Source organism: Mustela putorius, unplaced genomic scaffold (genome assembly GCF_011764305.1).
Source record: "Mustela putorius furo isolate JIRA1106 unplaced genomic scaffold, ASM1176430v1.1 tig00000585_pilon_pilon_pilon, whole genome shotgun sequence".
Taxonomy (NCBI): domain Eukaryota; kingdom Metazoa; phylum Chordata; class Mammalia; order Carnivora; family Mustelidae; genus Mustela; species Mustela putorius.
Window position 1 is genome coordinate 7,660,256 of NW_025421424.1, and position 17,909 is coordinate 7,678,164.

General features: G+C 40.6%; 1 protein-coding gene across 4 annotated transcripts in view; it reads left to right on the plus strand.

Annotated features, from left to right (window-relative positions):
- Positions 1-3,337: 3,337 nt before the first annotated feature.
- PTPN22 (protein tyrosine phosphatase non-receptor type 22) overlaps positions 3,338-17,909 on the plus strand; it is a 57,889-nt gene continuing 43,317 nt past the window's right edge. For 2 of the 4 annotated variants that reach the window (XM_013044411.2, XM_013044412.2), the window contains exon 1: positions 3,338-3,581. In XM_013044411.2, the coding sequence (XP_012899865.1) occupies positions 3,495-3,581 (87 nt within the window). In that variant the 5' untranslated portion in view covers positions 3,338-3,494. The remainder of the gene's footprint in view (positions 3,582-17,909) is intronic. The other 2 variants (XM_004769835.3, XM_013044410.2) reach the window with 1 other exon arrangement.

A 17,909-nucleotide genomic window follows, 5' to 3' on the forward strand; every position in this document is an offset into this window, starting at 1 on the left:
TTAGCTAATAATCACTGTCCTAATAATCTCCCCTGATATTCTCTCCGGTTTAAGGTTTTTGGTTTTTGTTTTGTTTTGTTTTGTTTTTTGTCATCTAATTCCAACCTCCGTGACAATGATGTTTCCCCTTACACTGGCACACTTCCCTCTTGCTGGTGCAGGTGACTGTGGGACAGGCCCTCCTCCCTGCTGTCCTCTTCCTCCTGAACACTCCAGAGAGCCACAGGGGGCAGCAGTGAGGTGTTCCTTCCTCGGTCTTCTTCAGGTGCTCATGCACTTTTACTTTCCACTAGAACTCACCCCTGAGGGTTCTGACAGAGAGTTCATGTGGGTCTTTTACTGCATGGAATTGTTGCGTTCACTCAGGATTTACACCGGACTGACTTAAATATTTCATCACAAATTCGCAAATTCTTTTAGGTACTTGCCGGTCTTTGCTGTATAAGATATTCCTCCCCTCCCCCAGCTCTTGATCTTCCCGCAAGATATAAATGAGTCATCAGAATCTTTATCAAAAAGCATGATGCCCCTATTGTCTGTAGACACCTGTGAGTATCTGTAGAAGGAAGTGTGAACAATGAAGTAGCAGCTTAGATTTGTTAAAAATAAAACTTTTTTTTAAAGTTTTTTGTTTTCTCCTTCAGTTTTGTTTTTTGCTTGCTTGAGTGGTCTACTCAGGAAATGGTCTTTCAGCTAAGTGGGTTTTTGAGGTTTGGTTATTTCACCATGTTTCTGTCTCTTTTGGTTTTAGAGTGGAACAGACTCCTAAGAGTTGCTGTTCGCTTTAAAAAAAAAAATCTGCAGTTCTGCTAAGACACTATTTTTAGATTCTTATATTTGGGGTAAAAGGGCTACAGAGGGCATCTCAGTGAGTTTCTCTTCACCTCTTATCTGTCTCTATCTTAGCTCTCCCCAAGAAGAGACTGAAGTTAGAGACTGTTCTGAAATATGAGCTTGAGAAAAAGAACATTACCTCTTATTTGATTAGGTCTCTTTTTGTTTATTAATTAGTAAATTTCTGGTTTGGTTGGAAGTGGTTACATTCTAAGGGGACAGAGAGATTATGAAACTCTCTCTCTCTTGTTAAAATGCAGAAAATCATTTTCTTTTTCATATTATGCTTTGGTACTCAGCAAAGGAGCAAGTTACTTTGGAATGTTTTTATTTTGTTTAGTAATTACATCTGCATCTTAGTCCTGAGATGCTTTATTAAGTGGTTAAGGGTTCTTTTCACTATATTCTGGCTTGTTCGATACTGCCTCCCCAGTCCTACTATAGTGCTTAGCGTTTAGTGGGCACTAAATAAATTTGTTGAGCCAATTGTTGGATTTTTAAATCGTTTTTGTAGTTAAAAGTGGCATAAGAATTTTAAAAGACTTTTAAAAAGAAAAAGGGGTGCCTGGGTGGCTCAGTGGGTTAAAGCCTCTGCCTACGGCTCAGGTCCTGAGCCCTGGGATCCAGCCCCACACTGGACTCCCTGCTCGGCAGGGAGCCTGCTTCCTCCTCTCTCTCTCTGCCTGCCTCTCTGCCTACTTGTGATCTCTGTCTATCAAATAAATAAATATTTTTTTTTCTAAAGTACCCTTGATCCCAGCACTTACACAATTGAGCTTTTTCTGCATCACTTAGTCTTCATCAAACCTCATAACATAGTTTTAAAGGGTTTTAGTTATTGTGAACTTTAGATTTTGTGCTTTTGAAGTCTTCCCCCTGCCATATTTTATATGTCTTAAAATAACCAAATTAAACATCGCATTTGTTAGCACAACAAAAAATTCCCCTTTAATGCTAATTGAAGAAATACTGTCCCACTCTCAACAAGTATTGTTGGAGAACTATGTTTCATTTTAATTTCTTATGTGTCTCAGGATTGCAATTCTCTATTAGCTTCACCTGCCTACAAGTGGGATCCCTCCAACACCCGTTCCTTTCCTGTTGTGGGGCTCAATAAAGTGGAGGCGACTTCACAGTGCTTGGAGTCATGATTTCCTGAAGGGAGTCTGAATAATGCAAAACAGAAAGGATTGCTAATATCTTAAATAGAGGAAGCTCTCATGGCACATTTCCCAGTTTTCTTCAGGATTATTTCAGACTAATTTTGTTAACAATTATTTATGGAACTTCTGTCCTCAGGCAAAGACGATATGCTGATTTTGGGTTGCGCTCACTCTGTATGAGACAGTCTTAAGTAGGTTTGTACCCATTGAGGAGAGGATTTATTCAAGCTGAGATGTGGAAGCTTTTTCTAGAACAGCCCGCCTGACAAACAGGGCCCAAATGCCACATGCACAGCATGGCTTCCCGAAGCGATGGCCTTTTCCAAGGCACCAGTTGGGAGGGTAGAATGTCTTCTCTAGACTCAGCTCATGCTTTCCGCCCTGAAAGTTACACTGTTGCCAGCAAGGTGGGTGATTTTACTCTTTTTCTGTTCCTTATAGTTAACTAGCATTGCATAAGGAGACATTGTGCCAACTTCCTGGTCCTCATGGGGGGCCACTGTGCTCCTGGATCCCATATAGATCAACACTCAGTCCTGAAATCAACAATACTTCCCTTAAGCAATTCAGCACTTCCCCAGCCCTGGGAGAGATACAGGCTGTCAGAAGCAGCTGACTTTGTTTCATCCAAAAGAGAGTTTGAGGTCTATATGGCATACTTAAAATTTCTTTTTTTTTTTTTAAGATTTATTTATTTATTTATTTGACAGAGAGATCACAAGTAGACAGAGAGGCAGGCAGAGAGAGAGAGAAGCAGGCTTCCTGCCGAGCAGAGAGCCCGACATGGGACTCGATCCCAGGACCCCGAGATCATGACCCGAGCCGAAGGCAGCGGCTTAACCCACTGAGCCACCCAGGCGCCCCCATACTTAAAATTTCTGAACAAAAATGCCTTCTCTGATGAACAGAAATTTCCCACCGATCACATGGACAAGGCACTTTGGGGAGAGTAGCACAGGCAGAAGATGTCTTAACTCCAAACAGTGTCTGTCTCGCTTTCTGGCCCTAGCTGAACTTGGCTGAGTTCATTTGGGACATGAGGAAACAGAAGGTATCAACAGGGCCCTTGTGTTCACTGAAGAAATGGGGAGAAGCAGATCCGATCCGTGAGACCTGGCACACTGCCTTTTCTCTAGGAAACAAGAAAAAAGGTGAATCTCGCTTAAAAGGGATAGAGTGGAACAGTCTCAGAGCTAAGCAGACCACGTGTGATGCTCTGGTTAGCCTCTTGTTTGTTGCAACTCAAGTTGTAACCGGGTTCCTTCCTTGAGAAGGAAGGCGCTAGGGCCCTGGAGTGATGATGGCTTTGTTGTGTGACCACAGAAGCTGGTTGCGCACTAATTTCCTCTAGGGCTTGTGATGAAGTCAGTTAACCACAGCCTTCAACATGCTCTGCTCCAGCAGCAGCCCTGGCTCCTTGGTGGTATCTTGGCCATGACATACATATGACATGCCCTCCCTTCACCCACTGGCAGACCGTTTCTCTTGTCCTGCAGCATGGACCAAAGGGAAATTCTGCACAGATTCCTGGAGGAGGCCCAAAGCAAGAAAACTGACAAAGAGGAGTTTGCCGGTGAATTTCTGGTGAGTCCTACATGTGACACTCTGAGGGGAGTTACACAGACTGTTTAGCTGATGAGGATGGTTCAACTCTCCTAGACCAAATTGCTCCTCGGAGAGAACGTGTATATCAGACCGTGCAGGGCAAGAAGGGAGAAAGGCAACCGAAAACTCCAGCTTTCCGACAAGTTTTTTTTTTTTTTTCAAGATTTTAATTTATTTATTTGTCAGAGAGAGAGAGGGAGGGGGAGCAGCAGACAGAGGGAGAAGAAGGCTTCCCGCTGAGCAGGGAGCCCAATATGGGACTCAATCCCAGGACCCTGAGCCAAAGGCAGACACTTAACTCACTGAGCCACCTAGATGTCCCAAACTGCAACTTTTCTTTCTTTGTTGCTTTTGTTTTTGTTTAAAGACTCGCTTCCTTTTTTTAAAAGATTTCACCCATTTATTTATATATAGAGAGAGAGACACTGCGAGAGAGGGAACACAAGCAGGGGGAGTGGGAGAGGGAGAAGCAGGCTTCCCACTGAACAGGGAGTCCCATGCGGGGCTCGATCCCAGCACTCTGGGATCATGACCTGAGCTGAAGGCAGACGCTTAACAGACTGAGCCACCCAGGCACCCCCCAAACTTCAGCTTTTCTAAGTGGCTTGTGTGTTTTATGTATTATCTCCAAAATACTGTTTTAAATATTGTGTTTGCTAGTTCTTGGAGTTGGACTAGGATTCCTACGGAAGGCCTACATAATTCCAGGTTTATAAATACTCAACATTAATCGAACATCTGGAGTTCCTAGGTATCTGAGCTGTGCCTTATGCCTCAAATGACGACTTTTAATTAATATTAAGAGGAAAGAAACCAAGATGAACTTTTCACGGAACATTATGTGTTAGCCTCCCCATAGAATCCCGCTGGGATGACAAGGGCTCCTGCGCCCTGAAACTACTGGCTGCCATATTTCTTTATTTCTTCTTTTATTTTTCTGGTGTATTTTCTCAAAAGGAAAAATGAGAACCTGTGTTTTTTGCAATAACAGGGTTTCCTTAAGCTTCTTTTGCTTGGAGGGGTGGAACGGCTGGGATGAGGACTAGAGACAAGTGAGGGGCATGGAGACAAACACGAGTGCCAAGGAGAGTGAGGCTGACTAGATCTGGTCATCCAGGGAAGCGCTGCGTCTCTTCTGATGGGACTGTGGTAACTGACCCATCAGCGGCTGGGTAGGCTTCATTCATCCCATAACCTAGCACAGCAGAGGACATGGCATATCTGATAGTACCTATTATGTACTTTGGAATACTTCCAGCTGGTGTTTCAGAGCCCTAAAAGCTTGAGGCCTTGGCTCTTCAGATCCAGAGAAGTAGGAAAAACAAGAGAGTTGAAGCAGAAAACCTGAAATCAAATCATGAGTCTCTCATCAACCGAATTATCGACTCTTTGACATGTTCCTTCATTTCTTCAAGTCTTTGTTTCCTAACTTCCAAAATGGGAATGATAATTTACATCCTACGGACCCTCACATATTGTCGTGACGATTAAATATCAGCAATAGTTAAATGTGCTCATTCATTCAGGAATATTTATTGAGACCCTCCTGTGTACCAAGTTTAGTTCTAGGCCCTGAGGATACAGCCATGAACAAGACAACACCTCTGTGCTCATGGACCTGACATTCTGATCCCAGAGAGTAGCTGTGAAAACACTCTGTAAAGCTGAGTGATTGGATATTATGACTGAGTGATTATATGTTGTGAGAGAAGCCCTTATACCAACTCAACTTGACTAATATTATTTTGCATTCAATACCCAATTGATCTTCTAATAATACAAACCTGGTCATTTTCCCCTGCTTAAGAACATTGTATAGTTAGTTTTTTTTTCAGCTGTCTAAAATTGTGAAACATAATACATTGTTAGAAAATTACAGACAGCATGTATAAATATAATTATAAAGCCACCACCTCCAAGGTCAAGGACTAGAACATCCTCAGACTCCCAGAGACCCCTCTGTATCACTTCTCCAGCAGGTCCCTCACCCCCATTCCTCTCCCCATCCCCACTCCCACCATGTCTTGCCCTGTCCTGCCCAGGGAATAATCACTATCCTGACTTTTATATTAATCACTTCCTTGCTTTTCTAGCTCTTGGTTTTAAGGACCTTGTTTTTGGGTGGTGATTAAGTGGCACCTCACTGTTCACTGACTCATGTCCTCCAGTGGAAAAACAGAGTCTTGCCCTCAGCCCCACCTAAAGGTTCAGCTGAGATACCAGAGACATTCATTTTGGGGGAGTTGGGTGGTGGTGAACAGGGCTCGGTTGCTTGCTTGGACAGGTCAATACTGCCATTAACTTGAAGGGCTTTCCATAGGGTCTTGTCCCCCATCCCACCTTCAACTCTTTGATGTATTCTCCCAGGATTTGATGTTTTTGAGGTTGGAGCACTAATTCTGTGACATGAGGCCACTGCTAGCCTCAATGGTAGGGACTTTGCGGGAATTACAGAAAGCCATCTCTGGTTCCAGGGAGACAATCTGTGTACCCTGCCTCCCGCCAAGTCCGAGGCTTGGATTTCAGTCCCCGGCCCCACCCCCTTGGCTGTGTGTCTGTGCACAGAGCACATGGTGCTGGTATGCTGGCTGAAGCCAATACCATGCAGCTGAGGACTTTTCCTTCGCCGACACTAAATTCAATCACCTTTCTGTAGCGGAAACTGCCATGAAACGAGTGGAAGTTTAGTTCCACTAAACTTGGCTCTTACTAGAGTGGAAACTGCCACGACTATAAGCTTTTCCCGCATTCATTCACGTGTTTACTGAGAACTTACTATGTGCAAAGCATTGTGTTAGATGCTGCAAGATACAATGCCCTGCTTTGGTGGAGCTCATCTCCCAAGATATCAGAGGATGCCATAGACAGGCATCTAATTACACCGGTAAATACTGAATTGTGATAGTCTTGGTGCGGTGTCAAGGAGGCATTGTATTCATTATCTTATTTATTTATTACTCATTTAAAAAAAACAAAACCGTTCTTGTTAATGATCGCTGACCCACAGATGAGAAAACTGAGGCTTTGAGAGGTTAAGTAATTGGTCTAAGCTCACGCCGTTGTTCAGCCCCAGAAGTGAAGCTTAAGCTGGATCTGTCATTTCAGAGTCCGGGAAATGAATCCTTATGCAGTAATGTCTTGGTTCAGCCAGTAACACCGAGTTCCTCAAAGGGTTTTTAGCCTGAGCATAAGACCTCAGTTAGTATAGTTCCTTTTGTCCTTCTCTCTCTTAAAAAAGAGAGAGAGGGAGAGAGAGCCCAGGGTTGGCAGGGAAAGTGGGGGGAGAGACAGAGAGCGAGGGAGAGAATCTCAAGCAGACTCCCTTCCCCCGCACAGAGCCTGACTTGGGGCTCAATTTCAAGACCCGGAAATCATTGACCTCAGTGGAAATCAAGAGTCCTACTTTAACCGACTGAGCCACGCAGGTACCCCATATTGTTGTTATTCATATAAAACAATATTATTGCAAGTTAAAAGAAAATAAATTCACCGTAGGACCAATATCCCAACAAATACAGTCTAGTTGGTGTGGAAATTCTAGTTCTTATCCATTTATATACTGCCTTTTACATTGTTATAATGACAGCATAGATATAATTTTGTATTCTCATATTTTCACTTAATATTATACCCAAATTATCATGTTAATTAAAATCTATATTTATGGCTTTTGATGGAGCATGGTATAAGGAAAGAATAATGCTCATAATAATAGCTAATACTTCCATATTTCTTATAGAAACTGTTCTAAACACCTTTATGTATCAAGTCATTTAATCCATTGAAGAAGGTACTGTACATTTTATAAATGAAGAAACTGAGGCAGAGGTTAATTGACTCGCTCAAGGTTAGAGAGATAGGAAGTGGTAGAACAGAGATTTAAGTTCAGGTAGTCTTGCTTTACCATCTATATTTAAATTGACATCAGTGTCATATAAACCTGAGTTTGGATTTAGGTTCTGCCTATCATTAGCTCCGTGACCTTGAACAAAGTCATTAAAAAGTGGGAATAAATAAATATTCACATTGCAGAATGCTGCGAGAAAATGGAATAAATACATAAAATGCCTGATGTGTGGTAGACACCCAAGTAATTTGATTTTTTCTTTTTCTTGGACATTTAGATTATTTCTAATTTTTCACAATTATTAATAACATGCAATAAATGTGCTCGTCCGCATGGTTTTCGTCTTTTGAATTATATCCTGGGGCTAGTATCATTACCAGGTCAAAAAGTCTTAGCATCTAATGGGCTAAGTGTTGCCAAATGTGCTTTTCAAAGAGTTTTTCTAACTTGGAAAGTCTGAATGTATCATCTTTTCTACCACCGTGCTAGTCTTAATAACTATACAAGAAATTAAATCTTTTGGACTCCTTACTATATGTTAGGCATTAAGTGGTTTACCATATATAAACTTAATCACTACAACACCCCAAGAGGAAAGCATTATCTTCATTTAAGCCATGAAATGGCAAAGCCAGGACTTGAAACTGGTCTCATAAAAAGCCCTTAACCTCTATACTGCATCCTAACATCCTTCCTACTCCCCACCCCCAATTTAGTGTAAAATAGTACTTCATTGTGTTAATTTTATTTATTTGATTTTGAAACCTCAAAAATTATTTTGATTCTTTTCTTTTCTTTTTTTTAATAATCAAAGTATAGCTGATGTACAGTGTTACATTAGTTTCAGGTGCACAACATAGAGATTCCACAACTCTATACTCCATGGTTATTTTCAACCCGTATTTTCTCATTATAAGTTGTCTGTTCAATGATAACTTTCAATGATAACTGACCCATGGAACTGTGTTCCATGCTCTATGCTCAAACACATACTTCCCAAAGAATCCCTTACAATACAAAGTCCTACATGGACCAGCCCTCAAGGGCTTTTCCAACTTCCCACAGCATGTTGAGCTTGTCCTTGTCATGCTCTTCTACCACAGGGCCTTTGCACACATGCTGTTCCCTTTCCTTGAATATTCCCTCATACTCCTTTTCACCTAGTTAATACTTCATAATTCTTCAGATCTCAATTTGGTAGGCATATCCTCAGGGAAGCCTTTTTTGACCCCCCAAATCCAACAAATCTCCTATTATACATTCTTGGTCAGCCACGTCTGTCATTTCTTTTTACGTCTCTTTTTTTTTTTTTGCCCCCAGCATTATTAATGTTTCCATAGGATTTATCACAGTTCAAATTTTACATATTGTGTGATTATTTGATTAACCTCTGCTCTCCTATCAGTCTGAAGTACCACAAAGATAAGGCTCACATTTAGTTGTGCTTATCTTGGTATCTGCAGCCCCTAGCACGTGTCTGGCAAGTCCTAGACACAGAGGGACAATTTGCCTAAGTTCATGCAGTTCATTAAGTGGTAGAACTTGGATCTGAAATAGAGCTATCTAACATTAAGCATGTGCTCTTAGCCCTGACTCTATTGCCCCCAGTTTATACATTGGCTTGAACCTTTTAAACTTGAAGTAATTGTAGAATATAACATGTACACAGAAAAGTGCTTTCAACACACACATGAGGAAAACACACACACACACACATACACACACACACACAAGGGGCACCTGGGTGGCTCAGTCGGTGAAGGATCTGACTCTTGATATCAGCTTAGGTTTTGATCTTAGGGTTGTGAGTTCAAGCTCCAATTTGGGCTCCTCTCTGGATATGGAGCCTACTTAAAAATAAATAAATAAAAATAAATAACTATAGACAGGGCCCTTGGGTGGCTCAGTTGGCTAAGCATTTGCCTTCATTCGGCTCAGGTCATGATCCCAGGATCCTGAGATCAAACCCCACATTGGTGTCCCAGCTCAGTAGAGAGCCTGCTTCTCTCTTTCCCTCTACCCCTCCCCCTGCTCGTGCTCATGCTCCCTGTATCTCAAATAAATAAATAAAATCTTTAAAAAAGTAAACAAACACATGCGATTTAGCACTAGGATAAAGCAGGTACCCATATGAGCATTGCTCAGATGGAGGAACAGAACATTGCTCACACCTTGTAAATCCCTTGGGTGTCCTTCTGGATCACAGCTACCCCCAAACCCCACTATATTAGAGGTAAATGCTGTCCTGAAATGGTTATGATTTTTATCTGTGAATTGTTTTCTTTATCTTTCTGCATAGTTTTAAGACCTGTATTTATCATTGAACAGTAGAGATTAATTTTACCTATTTTGGAACTATGTAATGCAATCATGCTATGTATTTGTTGTGTGTTTTTTTTTAATGTCTTCTTTTTTTCACTCTACATCATGTTTATAAAATCCATCCATTTTGTTACATGTAGCTGGGTCTTGATGTTTTTCTAATCATTTTTATGAATCCCATCAGGGTCAAATACATGCAGTTACTGTAGTGTTGTGATCAGAATGCACTGAACAAGGTCATGTGGTATTAACTATTTTGGATCACCACAATCCAGTGTCTTGGCTTTAGTTTTGCTAGTCTAAAAATTCAATTTTGTCAGTATGCTCCGAGTTGATCAGGACTAGGCAAATACATGAGAAATTCACCAGAAACAAGAATGCCAATTTATTAATTTTTCAGGGAGAAAAATCACTGTCAGAATAGGAGTTTGCATGACTAATAGCATATTCAATAGTTTGGAGAAAAACTAACTATAGCCAGAAAGTTGCCTGATGAGCATATTGATTTTGGTGGCCTCAAGTGCAACGGTATGATCACCACCTCCCTGTTGGAACCCTCAGACTGGTGGTGCCACTACTCTTTCCTGGCCAGCACTAGGGACGTCTTGCCTTCAAGGCTAAGGAGGGCTCTCTATTTCCATTAGTGCATTCTTGATCAGACAGATTACAATTTGCAGAAGAATAGGTAATCCCTTTGGCCAATTACTGCAACTGATGGTGGTTTTTATGACATGTACATTTCAGTCGTTGTATGAAATATGGGTCAAGACTTGGTTATGTATATTACAGTCGTTGTATGAAATATGGGTCAAGACTTGGTTATGTATATTACATGCTGGTCAATTTTGTATAAAACTCCTCTGATATACTTTTCTACATTGGAGGCAGTTGAAGTGTCTTCATTTAGAAAACATGTGTACGGGAAACCTAGGTGGCTCAGTGGGTTAAACGTCTGCTTTTAGCTCAGGTCACGATCCCAGGGTCCTGGGATCAAGTCCTGCATTGGGTTCCCTGCTGAACAGGGAGCCTGATTCTCCCTCTGTGTGCCACTCTTCCTGCTTGCACCCTTTCTCTCCCTCTTTCTCTCTCTCTCTCTCTCTGTGTCAAATAAATAAGTAAAATAATTTTTTAAAAGAAGATATGTGTAAAAGTATGAATTGTGTATAAAAAGTGAAAGCTTAGCAAATGTCAAGAATTGCACTCAATGTACATATATGAGCTATATGTATTTGAACAAAGACTGGATGGGATTACAGAAATATGAACACGGTTTCATGTAGATAGGGTAATTTGATTATGGTGTATCTTCTTCCTTCTAAAGAATGTTTTGGAGTGAAGAAACTCCAAATAGAAGTATAAATAACAAAAATACCAACAACAACATTTAAGCTACCAGATGGCCTTAATACTTATAATATTATAATCCTAATGTTGGTCAGAGTTCAGAGAAACATGCAGTTTCATACATTGCTTTTGTAATGTTTCTGGAGGCAAAATCTGTATACCATTTCTGATATATAAATATATATATAAATGATAATATGGATCTAAAACCTTTATAGTGGGCAAATTCTTTGACCATTCTCAAGAATTTATCTAAAGAAAATAATGAAAGGCATTTGTATAGGTTTTGGCTACCTATAATAATATTGTTTAGAGCGGTGCCTGGGTGGCTCAGTGGGTTAAGCCTCTGCCTTTGGCTCAGGTCATAATCTCAGGATCCTGGGATCGAGCCCCACGTCGGGCTCTCTGCTCAGCAGGGAGCCTGCTTCCCCCTCTCTCTGCCTGCCTCTCTGCCTACTTGTGATCTCAGTCTGTCAAATAAATAAAATAAAATAATTTAATTAAAAGAATAATATTGTTTGGAACTATTGTTTAGGAAGATTGAAGCACCTTTAATGTGTAATAAAATGAAAGAATAGACTAAATAATTTATGTTACACCCTACAGAATGGAATACTGTCATCACTAAAAATGTAGAACGGAAATTCATAAGTAAGAAAAGCAAGTTGCAAATCCCTATATGCAGTGTGATCCTATCTTTATTACACACATAGATAAAGGATTGGCATGTAATATAAAATATTAGGAATGATTAACTCTGGGTAGTGTGGGATCCTAGGTAATTTTTATAATTTTGTTTTGCTTCTCGGTATTCTAAAATTTCTTCAATGAATATGCATTACTTTTTATTTAAGAAATCTATATTTAAAATTTTCCTTTAGTGTTGCTTGAGTCCATCTAAACAAGAAAAAGCAAAAAGAGAAATGGAGGGAGGGTGATTTTTATGTTTCTTTGGGATGAGGTATTTTTATATAAAAAGTAAACACTGCACTTATCAAATACAAAGACATATTTATTAAATATCGAGGATTCAATGAGCCCTAAAAGAATATACCCAGTCGTGAAGGCCATGGTAATGTTGGGTTATAATACACTAGAAGTCAGACCGGTAGTGTAGCAACTTCTGGAGACCTATCAAGACAGACAAGAGAAGGCATGGTATGTTTTATTAGCTCCACAGAGAAGATCTAGATGGATCCTAGCTCTATTATTTATTTACAGTAACAATACTAACAGGGCAGTCATGACCACAGTAAGTCCTACGTAGCCAGTGCACAAACATCCATGCAATTGAAATGACTCATATTTATGCGATAGAGCCTATCACTTGAATTTGAACACACTTATCAGGATTTCTTGACTTTTGTGTACATGAAGCTGAATTTTTTTTTTCTGCTACCATCACGATAAATATATTACATCCCTTTGAAAGCAAATTCCTCTCAACTCCATCCCCAGCCTCTCAACTAGGGACCATCCAGTCCCACATTTTTCAGTTATTCACAGGATTTAAAAACAAAACAAAACAAAACACATGTCTTGTCATTGCCTCACATTGTAAGTATCTAACAAGTTGAACTTCTTGGTTTAGTCACCCCATTTTGGGCTCTTGCTTACTCACCTACTCACTTACCTGACTATTGGACTGAAAGCCAATTCTCATTTGTTTGGCCGGCTAGTTGGAGCCAGACTAGAGGACTGGAATAGATCATACTGACTTGTAGTTGTAGGCATTAAAGGACTGACTACCTTAAGAAGCTCCAGAAACAGCCTGACCTGATCTCCCTCTCTCATCCAGCACGGGGGTGGGGGTGGGGGCAAATTTGATTTCTCCCACTCCTAAATGTAACTTATGCAAGGTCTTCTGTACAATGATGTAGTTCTCCAAGGCAAAGATATTATGGTCTTGGGCTTTCTTTTTCTTTCTATCCTCTTTTGGGAGTGACCTTAATCCATTTATGAGTAATTAACTTACTAGTCAATGAGAAGAACATGCTGATGACTGTCCTGATTTCTATTTTTATGGCCAGACCTGTCTTGAAAGGAAAAGGATAGTATAGACCATAAACCAAATGCAGGTACTATTATTAGCATATCAAGAATACACCGAATCTGGTTTGTCATACATTCCAACTGATCGGGGCCAGGAGGGATGCTGGCCCTTTTTCTTATTCCCTTAGCAATTTTGCCTCTGATTTCTCTCATTCGTGCCCCCTCTAGTGAATGTGCATCCTCATACCTTGTGCTTGTCTGAGAAATACCTTCCCCCTTTGACCTATCCTTATTCCCTCAACCCCCAACTCACTGCCATGGCTCTGATTTCTCTTTTAGGCACTTTTGCTGTCTAATCTCAAAGCTCCTTCTTTTCTGTGAGGTGTATCCATGATTCTGTCCTAATTCTGCTCTGTTTTGTTCTCTCTTGGGGTGTTGGAGCCTGCAGGTCTGGTAGGGACAGAAGGGGAATTAAAAAAAAAAAAGTCCTTCACAGTGATCTGAGCTCATGGTAAGATATCTAAAAACAAAACAAAACAAAACAAAACGTTTCACACTTCCCAAATGAACAATTCCATCGGCATTTCCTATGTGATGTTTTGCTAAAAGTACATCACCCTGGTCATCCAGCAGGATGACTCCAGGAGGAGGAAGGAGTAGGGGAGAAAAAGCCATCCTGTTCCACTGTGGAAGGGGGCAGTCGAGGCTGCTAAACAATCACAGGTTTACAAGCACATGCATACACACACACACACACACACACACACACACAATCTTTATCATTTTACCAAATTAATAGAGGTGTATCTTACAAAAAGGGCTTTTTGCATATAGCATTCTCAGAAAGCACTGGACAAGCAAGCAAAGCAAAGCAAACAAGTAGAAACAGTGTAACAAGGAGTATGTGCCAGGCTCCTTTCTAGAGATTTCTAAGAGGAACAGTTCTGGGACTTGACAGCTTTTCAGCAGCCCTGGAATGAATGGCAACATAAAAAGTGATCATTCCAAAGGTTCATAAGAGTGGAGACAGCTGAAAAATCAGTGTAACTTGAGTGGAACTCTTTAATAGTCTCCCATGTGCCTGTGGCATGTCCTTAGTTAAACTCTCAAACTAGCCCACTTGCATCCCTCTTGTGATGAAAATAGACTGTATTGTTACAAGTTCAGCATCTCTCCCCCTAAATCTAATCCTGAAAATCCACAGCAACTCAAACCATAGTCAGAAACTAGAATTTAAGAAATGACCGTACACCTGCTCTGTAATAGGTCGCCTGTGTCTGATCTACCTCTAGAAACAGAAAAAATGGTCATTAGAAGAATACGCTGGTCTTTGTGGTCCAGCAACTAAGAAGGTACTGGCTATCTGTCCCCTTTGTCATCCTCAGCTGGAAAATGCTTACATTCCTATACTCTGAGGTGGTATAATAATTTAGCGATTATGTATTATTTGGAAAGTGTCCATTTAATTAAATTCTAGATATTTGGAATTCTTGGTGTTAAGAACTCCCAGCTAACAAACATCTCATGACCCCAGCTTTTCATCAAGTTATCCAGAGCTGATCTTGAAATCTAATGATGGATTGGGATGATTTATTGGAGGAAATTTCTATTTTCTATGACATTTTTAAATCTCTCTGTCATCGTACCTTGGTTTTAGGCTCTCCCTCCCTCACCCATTTTTTTTTTTAAGATTTTATTTATTTATTTGACAGAGGGAGAGAGACAGCAAGAGAGGGAACACAAGCAGGGGGAGTGGATGAGGGAGAAGCAGGCCTCCTGCTGAGTGGAAGCCCAATGCGGGGCTCAATCCCAGAACCCTGGGATCATGACCCAAACTGAAGGCAGATGTTTAATGCCCCATCCATGTTTTTTAAATGATGTAATTATAAATGTCCTTAAGTAAATTCCTACAGTTAGACACACATCCTAATTATGTGAAAACACTGTATGAAGCATAGCAACTAAGCAACAATAGGTAACACGCCCCTTTTTTATTTTTTCTTGTTGCCAGTTGCTCAAAGAAAGTTCTTTCTCTATTTCCTTATTTCTCTTTATCATTTTATCCCCTGGAACAAAATAGATCATAAACTTTGCTAAGAAATGCAAAAGCAGTAGCAGATATACATTTATGAGAAAGAAAAGGAAAGTCGTTATCTTAAAGTAATGATACTACATATAACATAATCTTTTTTTTTGTTTTTCTTTTTAGAGAGAGAAAGGGTGGTTGCACATGCAGAGCAAAGAGGAACAGAACGGGAGGGAGAGAGAAAATTTTAAGAAGGCTCCCCACAGAACCCGACACGGGGCTTGATCTCATGACTCTGAGATCATAACCAGAGCCGAAATCAGGAATTGAATGCTTAACTGACTGAGTTGCCCAGGTGCCCTTCAATTTGTATAATCTTAAAAGAAACTAGAAGTCAATCTTTTTTTTTTTTTTAGGAAAATATTTCTTGTTTTGGTAGATAATCTTAAATACATTTTTTTCTAATATTCTTAAATATATTTTTCTGGTTAAGTGTTCACATAGACTGAAAGCAAGCCTGTTAAATTGGCTAAACAAGGATATGTGTAGACAGTGAGATCATTGCAGGGAAATGCATGTAATCAGAGAGCTAGGATCCCTCAGAACCACAGCCTAGGTCCGGGTTAGGAATTTTTGGTACCTGGGGCACCTGGCTGGCTCAGTCAGGGCAACATGCAACTCTTGGTCTTGGGGTTGTGAGTTTGAGCCCCACACTGGGAGTAGAGTTTACTCAAAACTTTAAACATAATCTTTAAAAATTTCATAAAATGATTTTTAGGTACCTGAAGTCATTTGCTTATTCCTATTTCCTGCATTTATCTATTCCTGCATTTATTAAACATTTATGGGGCACATATTGTGTCTCCTGGGAAGTCAGTCTTAAGACACCTTACAATGGTAGGGCGGTGGGGAATATGGGAAAATTTGCTCGGGGTCCAACTGGGGAGAATCTCAAGTACTTGGCTAAACAGTCTGGGCTCTTTCCCAGTAGCAAGGGGGATTCATTGAAGTTGTCTTAGGCATGAGAGAGATAAGGAAAGCAATTTTTTATTAAGATTAATTTGGCATGATTGTCCCTTAATGACTTTTAATGAGGAAACGGAAAAGTGTGAAGGTGAGTTAAGAAGCAACTGGGCTGGTTCAAGTTTTAAGGTAGAGGGTCTGAACGAATGGACCTGTGGTAGACACAGGAAGGAAGGTCGACACAAGATACTGCATGGGAAGAATCAGGTGACCTTGCCGACCCAGTTAGAGGTGGGGATTGTCAGGAGTGGGGAACCCCAAGTGACTCTCGGTTTCCAGTCTGTAGTTGCCCGGGATAAAAATAATGCCGGTGTCACTGACAGTGGGAACGATGCTCATTTTAGTTTGAAGTGTGTGGAGTCTGAGACTCTAATAAGAGGCCGAAGTGGAAAGGTCTAGGACATGGCCAGGAATTTAGGACTAGAACTTGGTAATCGAATCTCTGTATAGAAATTTGAGAGTTCTCCCATTGGGGTTGGAACTATAATTGATTTGAATCAGGTAAATGAATTTTAAACCCTCCCATTGGTAGGCCTTCTCTAAGAGGATGTGGTGTCCCTGAGTGAGAAGGTAGAGAAGAAGGAGGACAACCAAGATCAAGTAGACTAGTAAGGGCCAAGGGAGGAGGAGATTTCAAAAAGGAAGTTAAAAGAGATGAAGACGGAGTAGATCCTGCGGAATTGGACCTATAGGAAGTAGTCAATGCTCTTCACGTGATTGAGGCACCATTAAATAGTGGATAGATACTGAAAATTATTTTCCGTAGTTCAGTTCAACAAATATGTGTCAGCTATCACAGATGTTTCCCCCTTTTCTTTCTCAGATTGAGTAAGGCTTCACAAAGGTCAGTTCTATTAAAATCGGTTTCTTTCTTTTTTTTTTTAAAGATTTTACGTATTTATTTGACAGACAGAGATCACAAGTAGGCAGAGAGGCAGGCAGAGAGAGAGAGAGAGGAGGAAGCAGGCTCCCTGCTGAGCAGAGAGCCCGATGCCGGGCTCGATCCCAGGACCCTGGGATCATGATGTGAGCCGAAGGCAGAGGCTTAACCCACTGAGCCACCCAGGTGCCCCTAAAATAGGTTTCTTTAAATGATAAGGGAGTTCAACAACATCTAGGACCTGGTTGTTTCCTAAGGAGCTAAAGAGGGACAATGATTTTCTCTGACGTGAAATTCTGGTCTATAGTAGAATATTGGAAAATGGGAATAGTTTCATGGAGTTACTTCACCATCTTGAGAAATCTTGTTGAACCATATTATGCCAGTCCCAGCCTGGTCCAGATCACATTCTACCAACAGAATTTGATACCATTTAAACATTGCTTGGTTGAGGGGTAGGCTTGCCATTTAGGTCATATATATATATATACGAAGACTGCTTTCAGGACTGAAATCTTTGAAATTTTGCTAGATATAGAGATATTTTATTTGGCTTAAGTTCCATTTCTACTTAAAATAGTCCTGTGGTAGCTGTAAAGAAGGTAAGCTTCTAGTGGCTGATGTTTGTGTGGAACATATAGTTCGTTTTCAAAAAGACATTGGCTTTTAAAATATTTGCTAGTTTCACCTCTAGGTTTTAGTTATTTGTGGCTCAGCTGCTGTAAGTGTGATCTTTTCACTTCTCCAAATTGAAGTCTGCTGGCCTTATGCTCTGGGGCTCTGTCCTGAACTGGAGGTACTTCTAGAAGAGGTTACCAGTTGCAAAAGTGGACTGTTTGGGCAGAAGAGAAGAAAAGCTATCTAGAGATAGCT